Source organism: Tyto alba, unplaced genomic scaffold, assembly GCF_018691265.1.
Source record: "Tyto alba isolate M040663 unplaced genomic scaffold, T.alba_DEE_v4.0 Super-Scaffold_7, whole genome shotgun sequence".
NCBI lineage: Eukaryota > Metazoa > Chordata > Aves > Strigiformes > Tytonidae > Tyto > Tyto alba.
Window position 1 is genome coordinate 20,473,015 of NW_024881328.1, and position 12,919 is coordinate 20,485,933.

Consider the following 12,919-nt stretch of genomic DNA (forward strand, 5'->3'; position numbering starts at 1 on the left):
CCATTTTACAGAGCACAGCCTCCAAATAGCTGGTAAAGACACCCAGATGGTGTTTGGCCTATGTATTTTAGTCAGATGGTTGATTTTCCCCTTGGTGGGTTTGTAATGCTCAAGAAAACATTTTGCCCATCTATCTGCATTTGAGTAGTATACAAACTGACTAATAGATAAATAATCTGTGTGAAAGTAAATAGCCTTAAAGTAAACTGCCTTCACATTCCATTGATCAGCTCAGTCAGCAAACTTTTCTATATTGTCACTAATCTTCTAAATATTTTGGAGAGAAACATGCCAGAAATATAGAGTATTTCCATTTCTGTCTCGCATAAGGTCATTATGAACTCCTCCTTGAATTGATATTGATCCTTCAGCTTACAGAAATATTCCTCCAATTTATTTTACTTTTGTTGCCGTAGGAATTGTTAGTGAAGGTACAAGGAAGAAAATGCGCTGATGCAGAATGGGATCTACACATAAAAATAAGATGTAAAGCATCTGCAGTGATAGGCTGACACAGCAGATACTCTTTAACCATTTCAAGTTCCTTAAAATCCAGGGCTGTGCCAGTGGCCAGGGAGCCCCAGCTGAACACTTGGGCATTTCTGCAAGCAGCAGCCCCCAGCTTTGCACAGTTGTAAAAGACAGCAAATAGCTTTCTACCATGGAAATGTCAAAGACCAGCAAATATTTCATCCTGAAGACACCATTAGAACATATTTTGTCTCTATTCTCAAAAACAATCCTAACCTTTGGGACCTGCTCAAGTTCAGCATCATGCTTCAGCCCTTCCTGGACACTCCTTGACAAGAAGGCCACCGAGAGAGGTGAAGGACCAGCAGCATGCCAAAACCTGCTCACTAGGGAGAAAAGAGGGACTGAATGTGAGAGGAGGGAGGAAAGCAATACAAAGGACAGGACATGGCAGGGGGTTCAGCCAGCTCAGGCCCCCAAACTGGAGGAAATTTCATCAAAGGAGTAGCCAGAAACCACTTGGAGAAGGGCTGAGGAGCCTCCTGTTAACACTAACTGGTCAAGCTCTCGCCACATTCAACAGGCACCCTCCCAGACCGATGCCAAGGACAGCTGCTGGTAAAGAAAAACTTGGGTAGCAATCTGGCTCTGTCTTCCTCTCCTCACAGCTGCTGTGATAGGGGTGAAGTTTCCCACTTCTGCTGTCCCAAAACTGAATCGAGCCATGGAAAGAATGAGTGTGAGTGCATGTATGCACACATGTGGAACCTGCATTTTTACACCATCTCAGTTTCTACCTGCTTCTCACTTTGGTTAACATTTGAAAAATCCATTTCCCAGAGTGACTTTTTAAAGAGAATGATTTAAAGCTAGAAGCCAAAGGGACCATCAACAATTTTATTTGCTTTTGTTTTTGCTACTGGATAGAAAGAGGGCAAAAACCACTCTAGTGGGTTGCTTTCATTTTACTTGCTGAAAGAAAATCTGTTAGGAGTACGGTTAGGAGAAACAGTTAACAAGAGTTGGTTTATCAAAACTTGCCTGAGCCTTTCAAAGGAGCACAGCTCAATGGCAGATATGAAAGTCAATGTCTAAGACAGAAATTGGGTCAGCGATCTGCAATAGCGTACTTGCCAGTGTGATCAGCGTGAACATACAGCTAATGGGGACATCAGGATCTCCCAAATACGAGGATGGTGGAATGACCAGGGTGAAGAAGCAGCCTGTGGAGGTTTGGGGAAGCAGAAAGACTGGGTCGTAACAAGTACCATAGACTGTAATTGCTGTTGAAAAAAAAAAAAAAAGAAGAAAAAGAAAGAAGGAAGGAAAAAGAAAAAAAAAAAAAGAAAAAGAAAGGCAGATGATGTACTTAAGTCCTACTTTCTATATCCTTAATGAAAGGCACTGTTTTTAAAATGGTACTTTTATGCTTAAAACATAAAGTTTTAGATAGACAAAATGTTTGCCAGGAATCCATCTTAAATTAGATTTTGGTTTATTTGCTCTGTTTTTAGCACGTTCTATCTAAATATATATATATATCTTAAAAGAAAAATAAAGGAAAGTAATAATCAAGAGTCATAAATTTCCAGCAATATCACAAAATCCCTCATTAGCTTTCTGAACGCTAAATGTCTCCATTGATTTAACAAAACGGACAAGGTCTGTACAATTTTGAGAAGACAAACATGACCTAGTAACAGATTGGTATCTTTCTTCTTGGGGCTTTTCAGTGCATTTATTTAATTGTTTTGAATGTACATTACTTAACAGAAACATTAAATGCCAGTGCTTTGCAACAGTTTTGTTACTGTCTCTTTAAAGTAAACAAACAAAAAATACATTCAAAAAAGCAAGGCTGTTTTGTTCATGTGATGGCAGAGGCTTTGGGCAGCTGCAACATGCACTGCTCCTGCTCAGAGACGTTACCCAACATCAGTCAGCTGTCACCAAAAGAGTTGCACGGAAAGCATTAAAGGATAATAAGAAAGGTGGGGGGGTTGGGGAGAACTGAGCAAAATGCCACACAGGCCAGCTAGTCTTTCCAGAAGGAAGACACCAGAATATGTATATTTGGAGGAGGAAAAAGTGTGCGTATATGGAGGGTGGTGGTGGGGGATAAAGAGTGATAACATAGAGAAAAACTTGACTTCAGGGGAAAAAACAGCAGCGCTCAAACTTGTTTAGCAGGTTCACATTCCTAACGTAATCTGATTTTTGTGTTGGTGTTGTTTTTTGCCCTATTTCTTACTCTGCTTTCCAAGAGAAATGTAACAAAACTGAGGTAGAAATAATGGTGGGCAGACTCCAGCCTGGAAGATTTCTAATGGATGCTAAATGAAGATTGCTTTAAGGACAATGGAGCCGTACGTACACAACAAAAACTCAACTTTATAGTATGGAAAGGGAAATAAATGTACTTTGAGGGTTCAGTTTTGCTTTGTTATTTGTACTGTTTGTTTGGTCACAGACCACTGCGTTGCTATAAACAGCTCTGCAACCCATAGCTCTGCCAGCGACGTACACTGATCCCACTCCCTACAGCTTCACCAAAATAACCTCAAAACTATGACTAGAGCTGCGCAACAAAGGCCAGCAGTCACAGCTTAAGGTAATTTGCCTCTCAGAGTTCTACCAAATCTTACGCTTGACTGTTTTGGAAGCTAACATAAACCGATTAAGTGGCTCTTTTTTCATCTATGCACCTTCTAAAGACTGTATCACGTAATTATCAAGGAGCAATATGCCGAAAACTCTTACAGTTTACCATCAAGAAAAATTGTTCTGCTCTGGTTTGATCTGACAAATTGGCAAAAGAACCATTTCTGAACACTGGGAAATCCTTCTGTTTCTATTTTTAAAAACTGTAAAGCTTCAGTCATATCACACTTTAGTTTTTTCCTGGATACATTCAAAGTAATTTTCCTTGCCATTTTCCAATTGTTGAGGTAAACATACATATTTAATATAAAGTAACATTGAAGCCTAGCCTATAACTCTCAGCAGTACATAGTGCTTTCAACACATTCCTTTGAGGTACTGTACAAATCACAATCACTTTCCTGAGTTTTTGCAGACAGAACATTAAAAGAAATGAACTGCAGAAATTAAGGTCCAGATTACCATTACCCTGTTTTACCTGTTCTTAGTTTAACACCGCAGAACAGACAGGATTGAGGAATACTGTTGCTCTTAGAATAGCAAAAATCTGGTTCTCTGTCGCAACACAACCGTTCATCTCTTTAGTCCAATAATGTTTGAAGTTAAAGCTCTTTATATTAGCACATGCCACCAATGTAATTGTGAGGCAAACAAAAAATAAAGCACCACTTCAGGCACTTGACAGCAACTAAATCTCAAGAACAGCAGAATGGAATCAACACACAGGGTTCATGTCCTTCTGAAATCAACCCACTTGCACCTTGCTCCTTGGTGAGTATTGTCTAGCTTGAACAGAACTGAGCATCAACATACGCTTTCTGTCATGTGTGGCTTTTTCAGATCAGCAGCTCTTGTTTGATGCACTTTTCCTTCAAGTCTACCCTGACTCTTTAGAGGCAAGGTAAATTGTAGTCTTCCCAGTACCCTTTGCAATTTTAACACTACTGAAAAGGGTTCTCTACCCTATGTAGCAGGTTCTGTGTGTGCCAACATTCATTACTTTTTTTTTTTTTTTTTTTTTTTTAAGTAGTATCACTGACTGCAACCAAACATTTTGTTCCATTCAACATATGTATCAAGCTCTTTTTGAGATATGCTAGGCTGTATCTTGCAGAAAGCATTTTCAAAGTCTTGATATGTAACTGGCCTCAACTGGCTGGGCATAATGGCTGAAAGGTCTGTAGCTGGCATGGCGTGGAGTGGGCCCACCACAGCTTCCTGACACAAGTGAGCCACATCTAGTCCAGAAAAGCCTTCTGTGCGCTGGACAAGCAGTGCAACCTCCTTGTCATTGAGACAGTAATTGTGCTGTGAGAGCAGTTGTACTATTATCTGGTGTCTCGCTGTGCTGTCAGGAAGTGGGATTAAAAGTCGTTTCATGAAGTACCTTCGAAGAGATTCATCAATTTCTTCCGGTTTACTCGTGGCGCAAATTACTACTATTTGGTCCTCCGCAGAAGTCAGTACAGTGTCCAGCTGCATAAGGAACTCGGTTCTCATCCGACTTACTGGACTGTGTTCTTCACTCACTTGAGAGGAAAGGAGCATATCAATGTCACTAACAAAAATCACCGAGGGCTGGCGACACCTTGCCACGAGGAAGGAGGCATGGACAATTTTTTCCCCTTCCCCTAACCACTTTGTGACAAGGCCTGAGCCAGTGATTTTGAAAAACGTGGCCCCCAGCTGACTAGCTATACATCTGCCCATTAATGTTTTGCCTGTTCCCCGAGGTCCAAATAAAAGGATGCTCCGAGGTAGAGCAGTCAGTCCATTGAATGCATCTGACCTCAATACTGGCCATAAAACCTCCTCCTTAATGACGGCCTTTACTAGATCTAGGCCAGCGATGTCACTCCAGTCCACGGGAGGTCCTTGGTTGATAATCTCATTGGTAACAAGGTCAATGAGGTGTGTGTCAGTATTCTTCAGTTGCTCGTCCACAGAGTGGTTGGATGAGGTAGCTGCACGAAGTCCCGGGCCTTGCATTGGGTGAGGGAGGAGCTGCCTGTGCTCGTCACCATGCTCATTCATTACTGGGGAGGTATACTTCCCAAATGAGTCACTTGATCTCGAACCCAGTGAGTTTTTAGCAGTACTATAGGATGGGGGTGTTAAAGCCCTACTGGACTGGCTGCTGAATTTCCTTTGCTGTTCAGAGGACATTAACTGCTTTGTTGGCTTAAATGCTAAGGATGATGTTTCAGCACTTCTGTCAAAACCATTCCCCCTGTTTGCATTTGAAATGCTGTTGTCAGGCATTCGATACATGGGACTCTGTGTAGATCTCTGTTGGCCATAGCTGTAATTTCCATAACTGGAGTCCATTTCTCCTTGCCCTGCCATGTAGAAAGCTTTCCTTTTGAGAGAGCTGGCTGAACTGTTTGTCAGGGCAGACGGTGCGATGGGCGTCAGACCGTGGCCCTGGTAGGAGTAGCTGGGGACGGTGGTTGGGGGCAGAGGGGTTGGAGCAGGGATTCCTGAAGGCAGGTACGCTGAGGGTGGGGGGGCACCCCCAGGGCTGTACCCAGGGCCAACAGCAGTTTGAGGAGGATAACTGGCAGAAGGGTAACTGTAACTGGAGAGGTTAGAGGTCCCGTTGTAGCCAGGGACGAGGGCTGGTGGCGGCGGTGGTGGTGGGGGCTGTAAAAGTCCCGAGCTATGCAGGGGTGATGGATGAGGGGATGGAAGTGCAGGTGCTGGCTGGCTGCTGTAACTGGTATGCAAGTATGAGCCATTGTATCCTGTGGCATATTCCTGAGATGGGAGCCCTGAATGAAGACTGGGAACGGTGTGACTTCCACAGGTGCTACTGGAGTAACTGGGTTCAGCCAGGTTACTGGCCACCCCAGGAGAGCTCCCGATGCTGGCCGAGACATCTGTGGGAGGGAGGGCTGCACTTACCCCAGCTTTGCTGGCAGTGATAACATCTGGGACACAGTTCATGGGATACACGCTCTCCGAGTTCAGCGACGGCTGCCACGGCTCGCTTTCATTCTTCCGACCGTTCACCAGCCCCGAGGGAGCTTCAGAGTAATTGCTGAGAATGGGCCGCTCGGCTGGGCCTTCCAAAATACCGGAGTATTTTTCTGCATACTTTTTCAGAAGATTGGAGGCGGTCAGAGCTGAGATGTCGTCGTTGGCCCAGGCATACTGGTAGGTGCGCTGCAGATGCCCCCGGTAGGCTTCCACCTTGTGGGCAGGGGACCGGGTGGTTGAAGTGATATCAAAGTGCTGTTCTGGCCACTGGGCATGCTCCGGCGTCCACTGCATCTTCAAGCCTAGGGCGGCAGGAAAAAACAAAGTTAACAGCGAGCTTGGCCTTTTTCAGATGCTTTTAAATGAGTTCTCAAATGTACTGTCTGTGAACTACTTCATCTCTCTGAAACATTGTACTTAACACCACAGATCCTTAAGGAAAGAAAATGCAATGCTCTTATGAAGCAGTATGAACTGCTTGGTTTATTGTAGGCACATACACACAGAGCCACATTTTTTGCCGATTCAGTAGGGGGTTATTTGTTGGTTTTAAAAAAATACAGGTAATGACAAATTTCTCAAATCAATTAAATAAGACTCAGCACATTTTAAATACTCTGCGTGCAGATTCATTGTTAACATACAAGGCATCCAACTGCTCTGTCCTCTTTCATCACTGTTTCAGTTTTATATTTTAACCAATATAAAAATATGAGACACAGCTGACAGATCACATCTAGGATACCTCTCTTATTTGGTACTGAACACCTAGTTAGCACAGTATAATGCACCCTGCGCAGAACAATATGACACAGACATAGCAGGTCATTCCATAATCCAACTCTCATCTAAAGTGGTCCACGACAGTTTCAAATCTGCTTCGTGGAGTGCAGCAAAGCAATCTCCCAGGCAGCGCTCCGTCGCTTTCATCACACAAAGCCTACAACTCGGTATGAATTACAACTGGCTCCTTTCTGCCTCTCAGTTCTGTTGTTGAGGCTCTGGAAAAAAAAAACAAGCATGACTTGTCTGTCGGTCTCCTTGCTTGCTCTCTCCTTCCCCCTGCCCCCTCCGCCTCACAGCCTCCAGGGTACAAAGAAAGAGGGTTTAAAAAAAAAAAAAAATGAAGAAAAGGAAAAAGAAATGAAGCCAAGTCCCTAAAAGTTCTGTGGCTTCCACAGCTAGCTATAAAAAAAAAAAAAAAAAAAACAAAACACTCTATCCATAAAAAAAAAAAAAAAAAAAAGACCAAATGCAAATGTCATCTTAATGCAATTAATCTTGTAAATAATGTGATGTGAATTATCCCCCCTCCTCCTAATCCACTGTGCAGAGTAAGGGCAATTTACAAGCCTAAAATAACCCCCTCCAACTCGTACCTATGCACGGCAGACACACTGCTGATTTTTGTACAGCTGTATCAAATAGACCTCCTTAATCTCTCTCGTATTACCAAAAGTGATTTTTGCAAACAGTCTTGTGCCCTCTGGCACAGATTCCCTGATAAGGAGGAGGCCTAGTCGAAATGAAGCATCTGTGGCACTAGCTCCCCTCTGAATTACTGCAGTCTATTTTGACAGCTTCTACCCCCTCCTGTTTTTCTCCCCAACCCCTTTAGCTCTTCATTGCCTGACTCTGGCATCTGACATGGCCAGCTTAGCCTCGCTGAGCTAAACCTAACACAGCACACAGTTTGGTAACAGAATGGCATGTTTATTCCCTTCTGACTCCCTCTTCCTTGTTTGCAAAACCACTGCACCAGACACTGGAAGTTAATTAGCAGGATGATGCTGTGCTAATTGTGTTAATTTACAAGGTTTTAGTCAAAGAGAATCATGCCAGGGCTGGCACTGCTGTCATGCTTCCGACTTAATGATTAAGAAATACTGAAAACAAGGTGGGAAGGATTGCAGTAATTACACAATAAATGAATAAAGCAACAGATTCATTTGCAATTATATTTTATTGCAGTTGCACTCATTTGCATTTGGATTCTTCATTTTTATTTTTGGATTTGTGTATTTGCAAATCACCAAATCATTTAAATTTAACCTGAAAACTGCAAAGTACCTCTAATTGAGCCTTATATTTTATTAGTACAAGTGCTGCAAATCTTAGTCCATGTGAGCATGCCATTGATTACTTGTGGATTTTTTTTTTCCTGAGGGTTCTCTTTCTCTCTTCTTTGAAACACTTTGACAACTTGAGAAAAATGTCTGTTAGCAATTATACAGTTATCCTATAAAAATTAATTCAGAGAAGGGCTTTTGTCAAATGCAGCTTTGAGACTGAGTTTTTGGCAGATTTATTTCTTTCATTTAAAGTTAATATAAATTTTTTTTGCTAATTGTTTCTGATGTTTCAATTACTGCCTTTCAGAAGGGGTAAATATATAATGAAATTGGGTGAAATTATAGAAATAATGTTATGAAAAAATGCAATTTTAATGAGAAACTATCAGAAGCTTTTCAGAAATCATATTTTGTTAAATTCAGCTGGAAATCTGAAGAGCACATCACTGAGAACCAGTTGCAAGTGATCAGTATCTCAAATTCTCCTAGTGTCGTGAGATTTACTTCAAACTTTTTTAAAAGGAAAGAATATTAATGTTCTTGTAACATAAACTGCCTAATAGTCATGTGAGTTCATTACTCCAGTGTAAAAAAAAAAAAAAAAAAAAAAAAAAAAAAGCCAAACAAAACAAACAAGTAAATAACACCTATCCATATTCTGTGATATTGGGCTTATAAGGTTACCAAAACACTGAAAGCTTCTGTTACAAAGATTCAGAAGAACTTGAGCAGATTGATGTTTCATTAGATACTAATGAACGGATGCCATGAGAAAGACTCTTTGCAAAGAAAGCACTAAAGCAGCAGTGATACTTTTGTAAGGGAAGGTAAAATAGGCATGGATGGAGCAGAGAATCTGGCTGGGCTGGTACTTGTACTGTAGTTAATGAATATGCTTTTGGCACACTGTCTATAATGGCTTGTAAAAGGAAGACTATTCAATTTAAAGAGATAAAAGAATGCACTAGGTCAAAGCACAACAACATATATCATACACTACACATTTAGCAAGCTTTTCCAAATACCTTTCACAAATACTTCAAAAATTTCATCAACTGATCTTTTTTATTTAGAATAGATCATGTGCTTTTAAAATAAAATAATTTTTTTTCTAGTCACAGTGGGGAGATGTATTTAGACGGTGTAAAAATGTAATTCTTTCCATTTTGTTTGCCTAGATTAATTAATTTTCCTTATTATGAGGCTGCAAAAGAATGTCAGAAAATCTGAATTATCCCTTATAAGAGGAGGAGGGAAAATCACATCATCAGCATTCTTTATTTGGAATAATTGTTAGATAGATGAGTAGTTTCACATTGTCATGCTATCTTTGGATATGCTCACTGCACAATAATTGAAAGTTTATTTATTGATGCATATTAAATACCAATGCATTTAACAAAGGCTGTAAAGGCAGGATTGGGCTTTGATTAGGTAAGCTTAAGAGAACCGTTCTCATCCCATGAAACATGAGCATTTATTCCAGCACATTGCAATCATTAGTGTTATGTGGAAGCATAGGTTAATAGTTAACCATAAGCATATTTTTTGCATTAGTAAGCAGTTAAGAAATCTGTATTTATATGGAGTCCACTGGAATGGTCTAAACTAGGGGGCACAAAGAGCCATTTCTTCAGTTTGATATTAATCAAAAAAGCAGCAAACTTTTGCTAGGTTTGACTCAGTTTGTTAATAGTTCAATAATTGTTTAACAAAAGTCAAACATCTGATTCGGGAGGAAAAAAAAAAAAAAGAAGTTGTAGTTTCTTTCAATTATGCAAACACTTCCATACCCCCACACCCCCTCAACTGCTTAACCTTTGCAGCCACTTACTCTCCAAATTTTAAATTGTATTTTTGTAGTTGCTTTTTGCTTGAGCACATACACCTTCCTACATTTCTTCTGTCAGGAATCCAAATGCTGATATAAGCATCTAAAATCAGGTAAATAAGGGCATATTTAGAGGTTGCATTTATTTTTTTTAGTGTGATTTAAACTCTGACATAAACCACGGTCCTGCAGGTAGTGTATTTGCTTAATAACTTACTGAAAATCCAGAAGCAATGCAAGGCTGAATGCAATTTTCAAAAAAATCTTTGCTAACATTGGAATCCTCTGGGCTATCAACATTTTTGAACTGTGTAAACTGTGCTGGTATGGGCTGTAAAAGGCTAAAGGAAAGGATCCTGTTCTTTAAGTACAGATATGTACTTTATCAGAGAATTGCTTTTAAGACAAAATTAATACATTATATAGGAGAGACAGTGTAGGCTATTTTAGCAGTATCTAATTTTCCTTGTCCTGACAGCCCTTCTATATGTCCCTCCTCCATAATTCTTCCAGCTGGATCTATCTGAATTACATTTAAAGTAATTATAGTCAACAATTTCATTATTCAATTACTTTGAACCAAGTGTTTGACCATTTTTTCCCCTTTCTTATTTTGTGCACTTAGCCTGAAAATGTGAAATCTAATACTTCCTCAGTTTCACATACAATAATTCCATATGGCAGAAATCCACTTACCTATTCAGATATATGAATTAAAATAAACAAAACATTAAAAAGAAAAAATGCCAGAGTTAGGAAAAAATAGCATTGTAATCTGAATGCAAATGGGAACAAGCAACATCCTACACATGGCTGGATGTCCAGCAGGGCCTGATCCTGCTGGGAGTTTGAATGAGTTTGTGCATACAAAGAACCCTCCTCCGCTCTTGCCCTCAGTATCAGGTCAAACTGCTCAGCCCCTTACAGGATTATATCTGTTACAAATGATACACATAAATAACCAGCCTTTCCTTTCAATTTAAATAGAAGGGTTTCTGTTAAAAACAGGCACGGAAAAGTCCAGAAATATTAGCTAGGGCCACACTGGGAGAAAAGACAACAAAGGATTTACGGTGTCTTGAAGATAAGCCCAAACAACGACAGTCACCTTCCAACTAACCAACTTGGTTAGCAACGATCTGCTTCAGACAAAGGACACTGGCACTTCAGTAAACTTCTCATCTATTCACATCTCTAATAAAATAATCAAGCTAAAATTAAATCATATGCAGCTGTGGTTTTCTAAAGATACCAGCAGAGGTTGCATTGCGCTTCAGAGATGCTGGGGAACAAAACCTAAATGACACAGAGCTACTGTGTACAAGGAACTAGAAACAGGGCAGCACACCCACCTTCCCAGCTAGCTACCAAAGCCTGGATCAGGGACCTCCAACATACCTGAGGAAAAAGAAAATAATTCCTCTCTTGTTATCCCTCTGTTCCTGCCTTGTTCATCCCTGCAGTGCCTTAGGTCCTATCTAGCACGGGTCTGCAAATTCCTTTGTAAACATCAGTAGCTCAAGCAGGTTCTTAACTTTAGTTATATGGTTAAATATGATCTGAGCAACTGCTTAATGCACTGCTGAAAAGGGGTAGACTGTACAAGGGGCAAACAAGTAAATGAGATAATTCTGATAACTGTCCATAACAGACTTGTAGGAACACACTGTTGCAAGGTAGGAAACAACGCTAAAACCACAGCTCTGAGTACCACCAACCCTCATCCCTCTACACTTGCATGCGGATGTGAATTTCATCACTTTGGCCAAATGTGTAAGCAATCCAAAGACTCCAAAAACCGTCCCTACCCACTGAACTGCTGCTCCCAGCCCTGTCTTAAATTATTCAAGACACTGAATATTTACACAACCAACCATAATGATTCCAGCCAAGAGATTGCTTCTTGTGGACATGCAGAGATCAGCTCTGCCACAACAGCTATCGACTTAAATAGGAACTTCACTGGGAACGTGCCAGGACTCTCAAACTTCATACTTCAGTGAGAGCTGAAGGTGTTAGTACCTTGAGGATCAGGCCCTAAATCCACATTTTGAAATCCTTCTTAAGCATGGGACAGAGCTGAATAAATGAGTCATGCTGTAACCGCTGCTTGAGATGTAGGACACACAACTCCCTGGGTTTGTACTAAATCTGATAATATTTTGTAAAACTGTATACTGTCATATGTCCCATAATAATAAAAATTAATTCAAGATAAAACATTTCTTTTACACTCCATTTTTTATTAATAAGCATAATTTCAGCTGTTTGAAGATAGTGCAACTGATCTCTCTTAATTGGAAACAGGAGGAATTTTGAAGAGTGGATTGAGCTAATTATGTTTTGCAGGAAAGAAAAAAAAAAAAGGAAAGAAAATTATTCCCACATTTATTTTCTAATTACTCAGTGAAGACCTCTGCTCCAGTCCATGAGGAACTCCTTTGACGTCAAAGGACTCAGTGGGAGGATGAGCATCCAACTGAGCTGCCCAGCTGTACAGGCCCAACTTTGGAAGCTTTTTTCAGTAAGTGGCAGCCACAAACTCATGAAAACAGGCCTGGAAAGCACTCACAGCATTTTCTTGGTGGGGGCCTGTTCTTCCTATTATATATAGCCTATGCATGCCACGCACATCAGTGGGAGCATGCTGTTGGCAGGGTATTTACAATATGACTTCCATCTAGCAGGGATACTGAAAACATTTCAGTCTTTAAAACAAAACACTTAAATCACAAGCAAGATTGAGCATCACATATATGTCAACATCACTTAAAGATAAAAACAGTAAGAAAAATGCAAAATATTTTAGGAGAGTCTCGACCATTTAAAAATGAAATTCCAGACATTGAATCACAAACTAATACATCCCAATTATTTAATTTAAATACTGTCAAATGATTATTCA

At 40.4% G+C, this 12,919-nt stretch overlaps 1 protein-coding gene across 2 annotated transcripts in view; it reads right to left on the minus strand.

Annotated features, from left to right (window-relative positions):
- The window catches only part of FIGN (fidgetin, microtubule severing factor), a 104,645-nt gene that overhangs the window by 3,382 nt on the left and 88,344 nt on the right, over nt 1–12,919 (minus strand). For both annotated transcript variants that reach the window (XM_033007883.2, XM_033007882.2), the window contains exon 2: nt 1–6,413. This exon is cut by the window's left edge and continues 3,382 nt beyond it. In XM_033007883.2, coding sequence (XP_032863774.1) covers nt 4,165–6,405 — 2,241 coding nt within the window. In that variant the 5' untranslated portion in view covers nt 6,406–6,413 and the 3' untranslated portion in view covers nt 1–4,164. The remainder of the gene's footprint in view (nt 6,414–12,919) is intronic.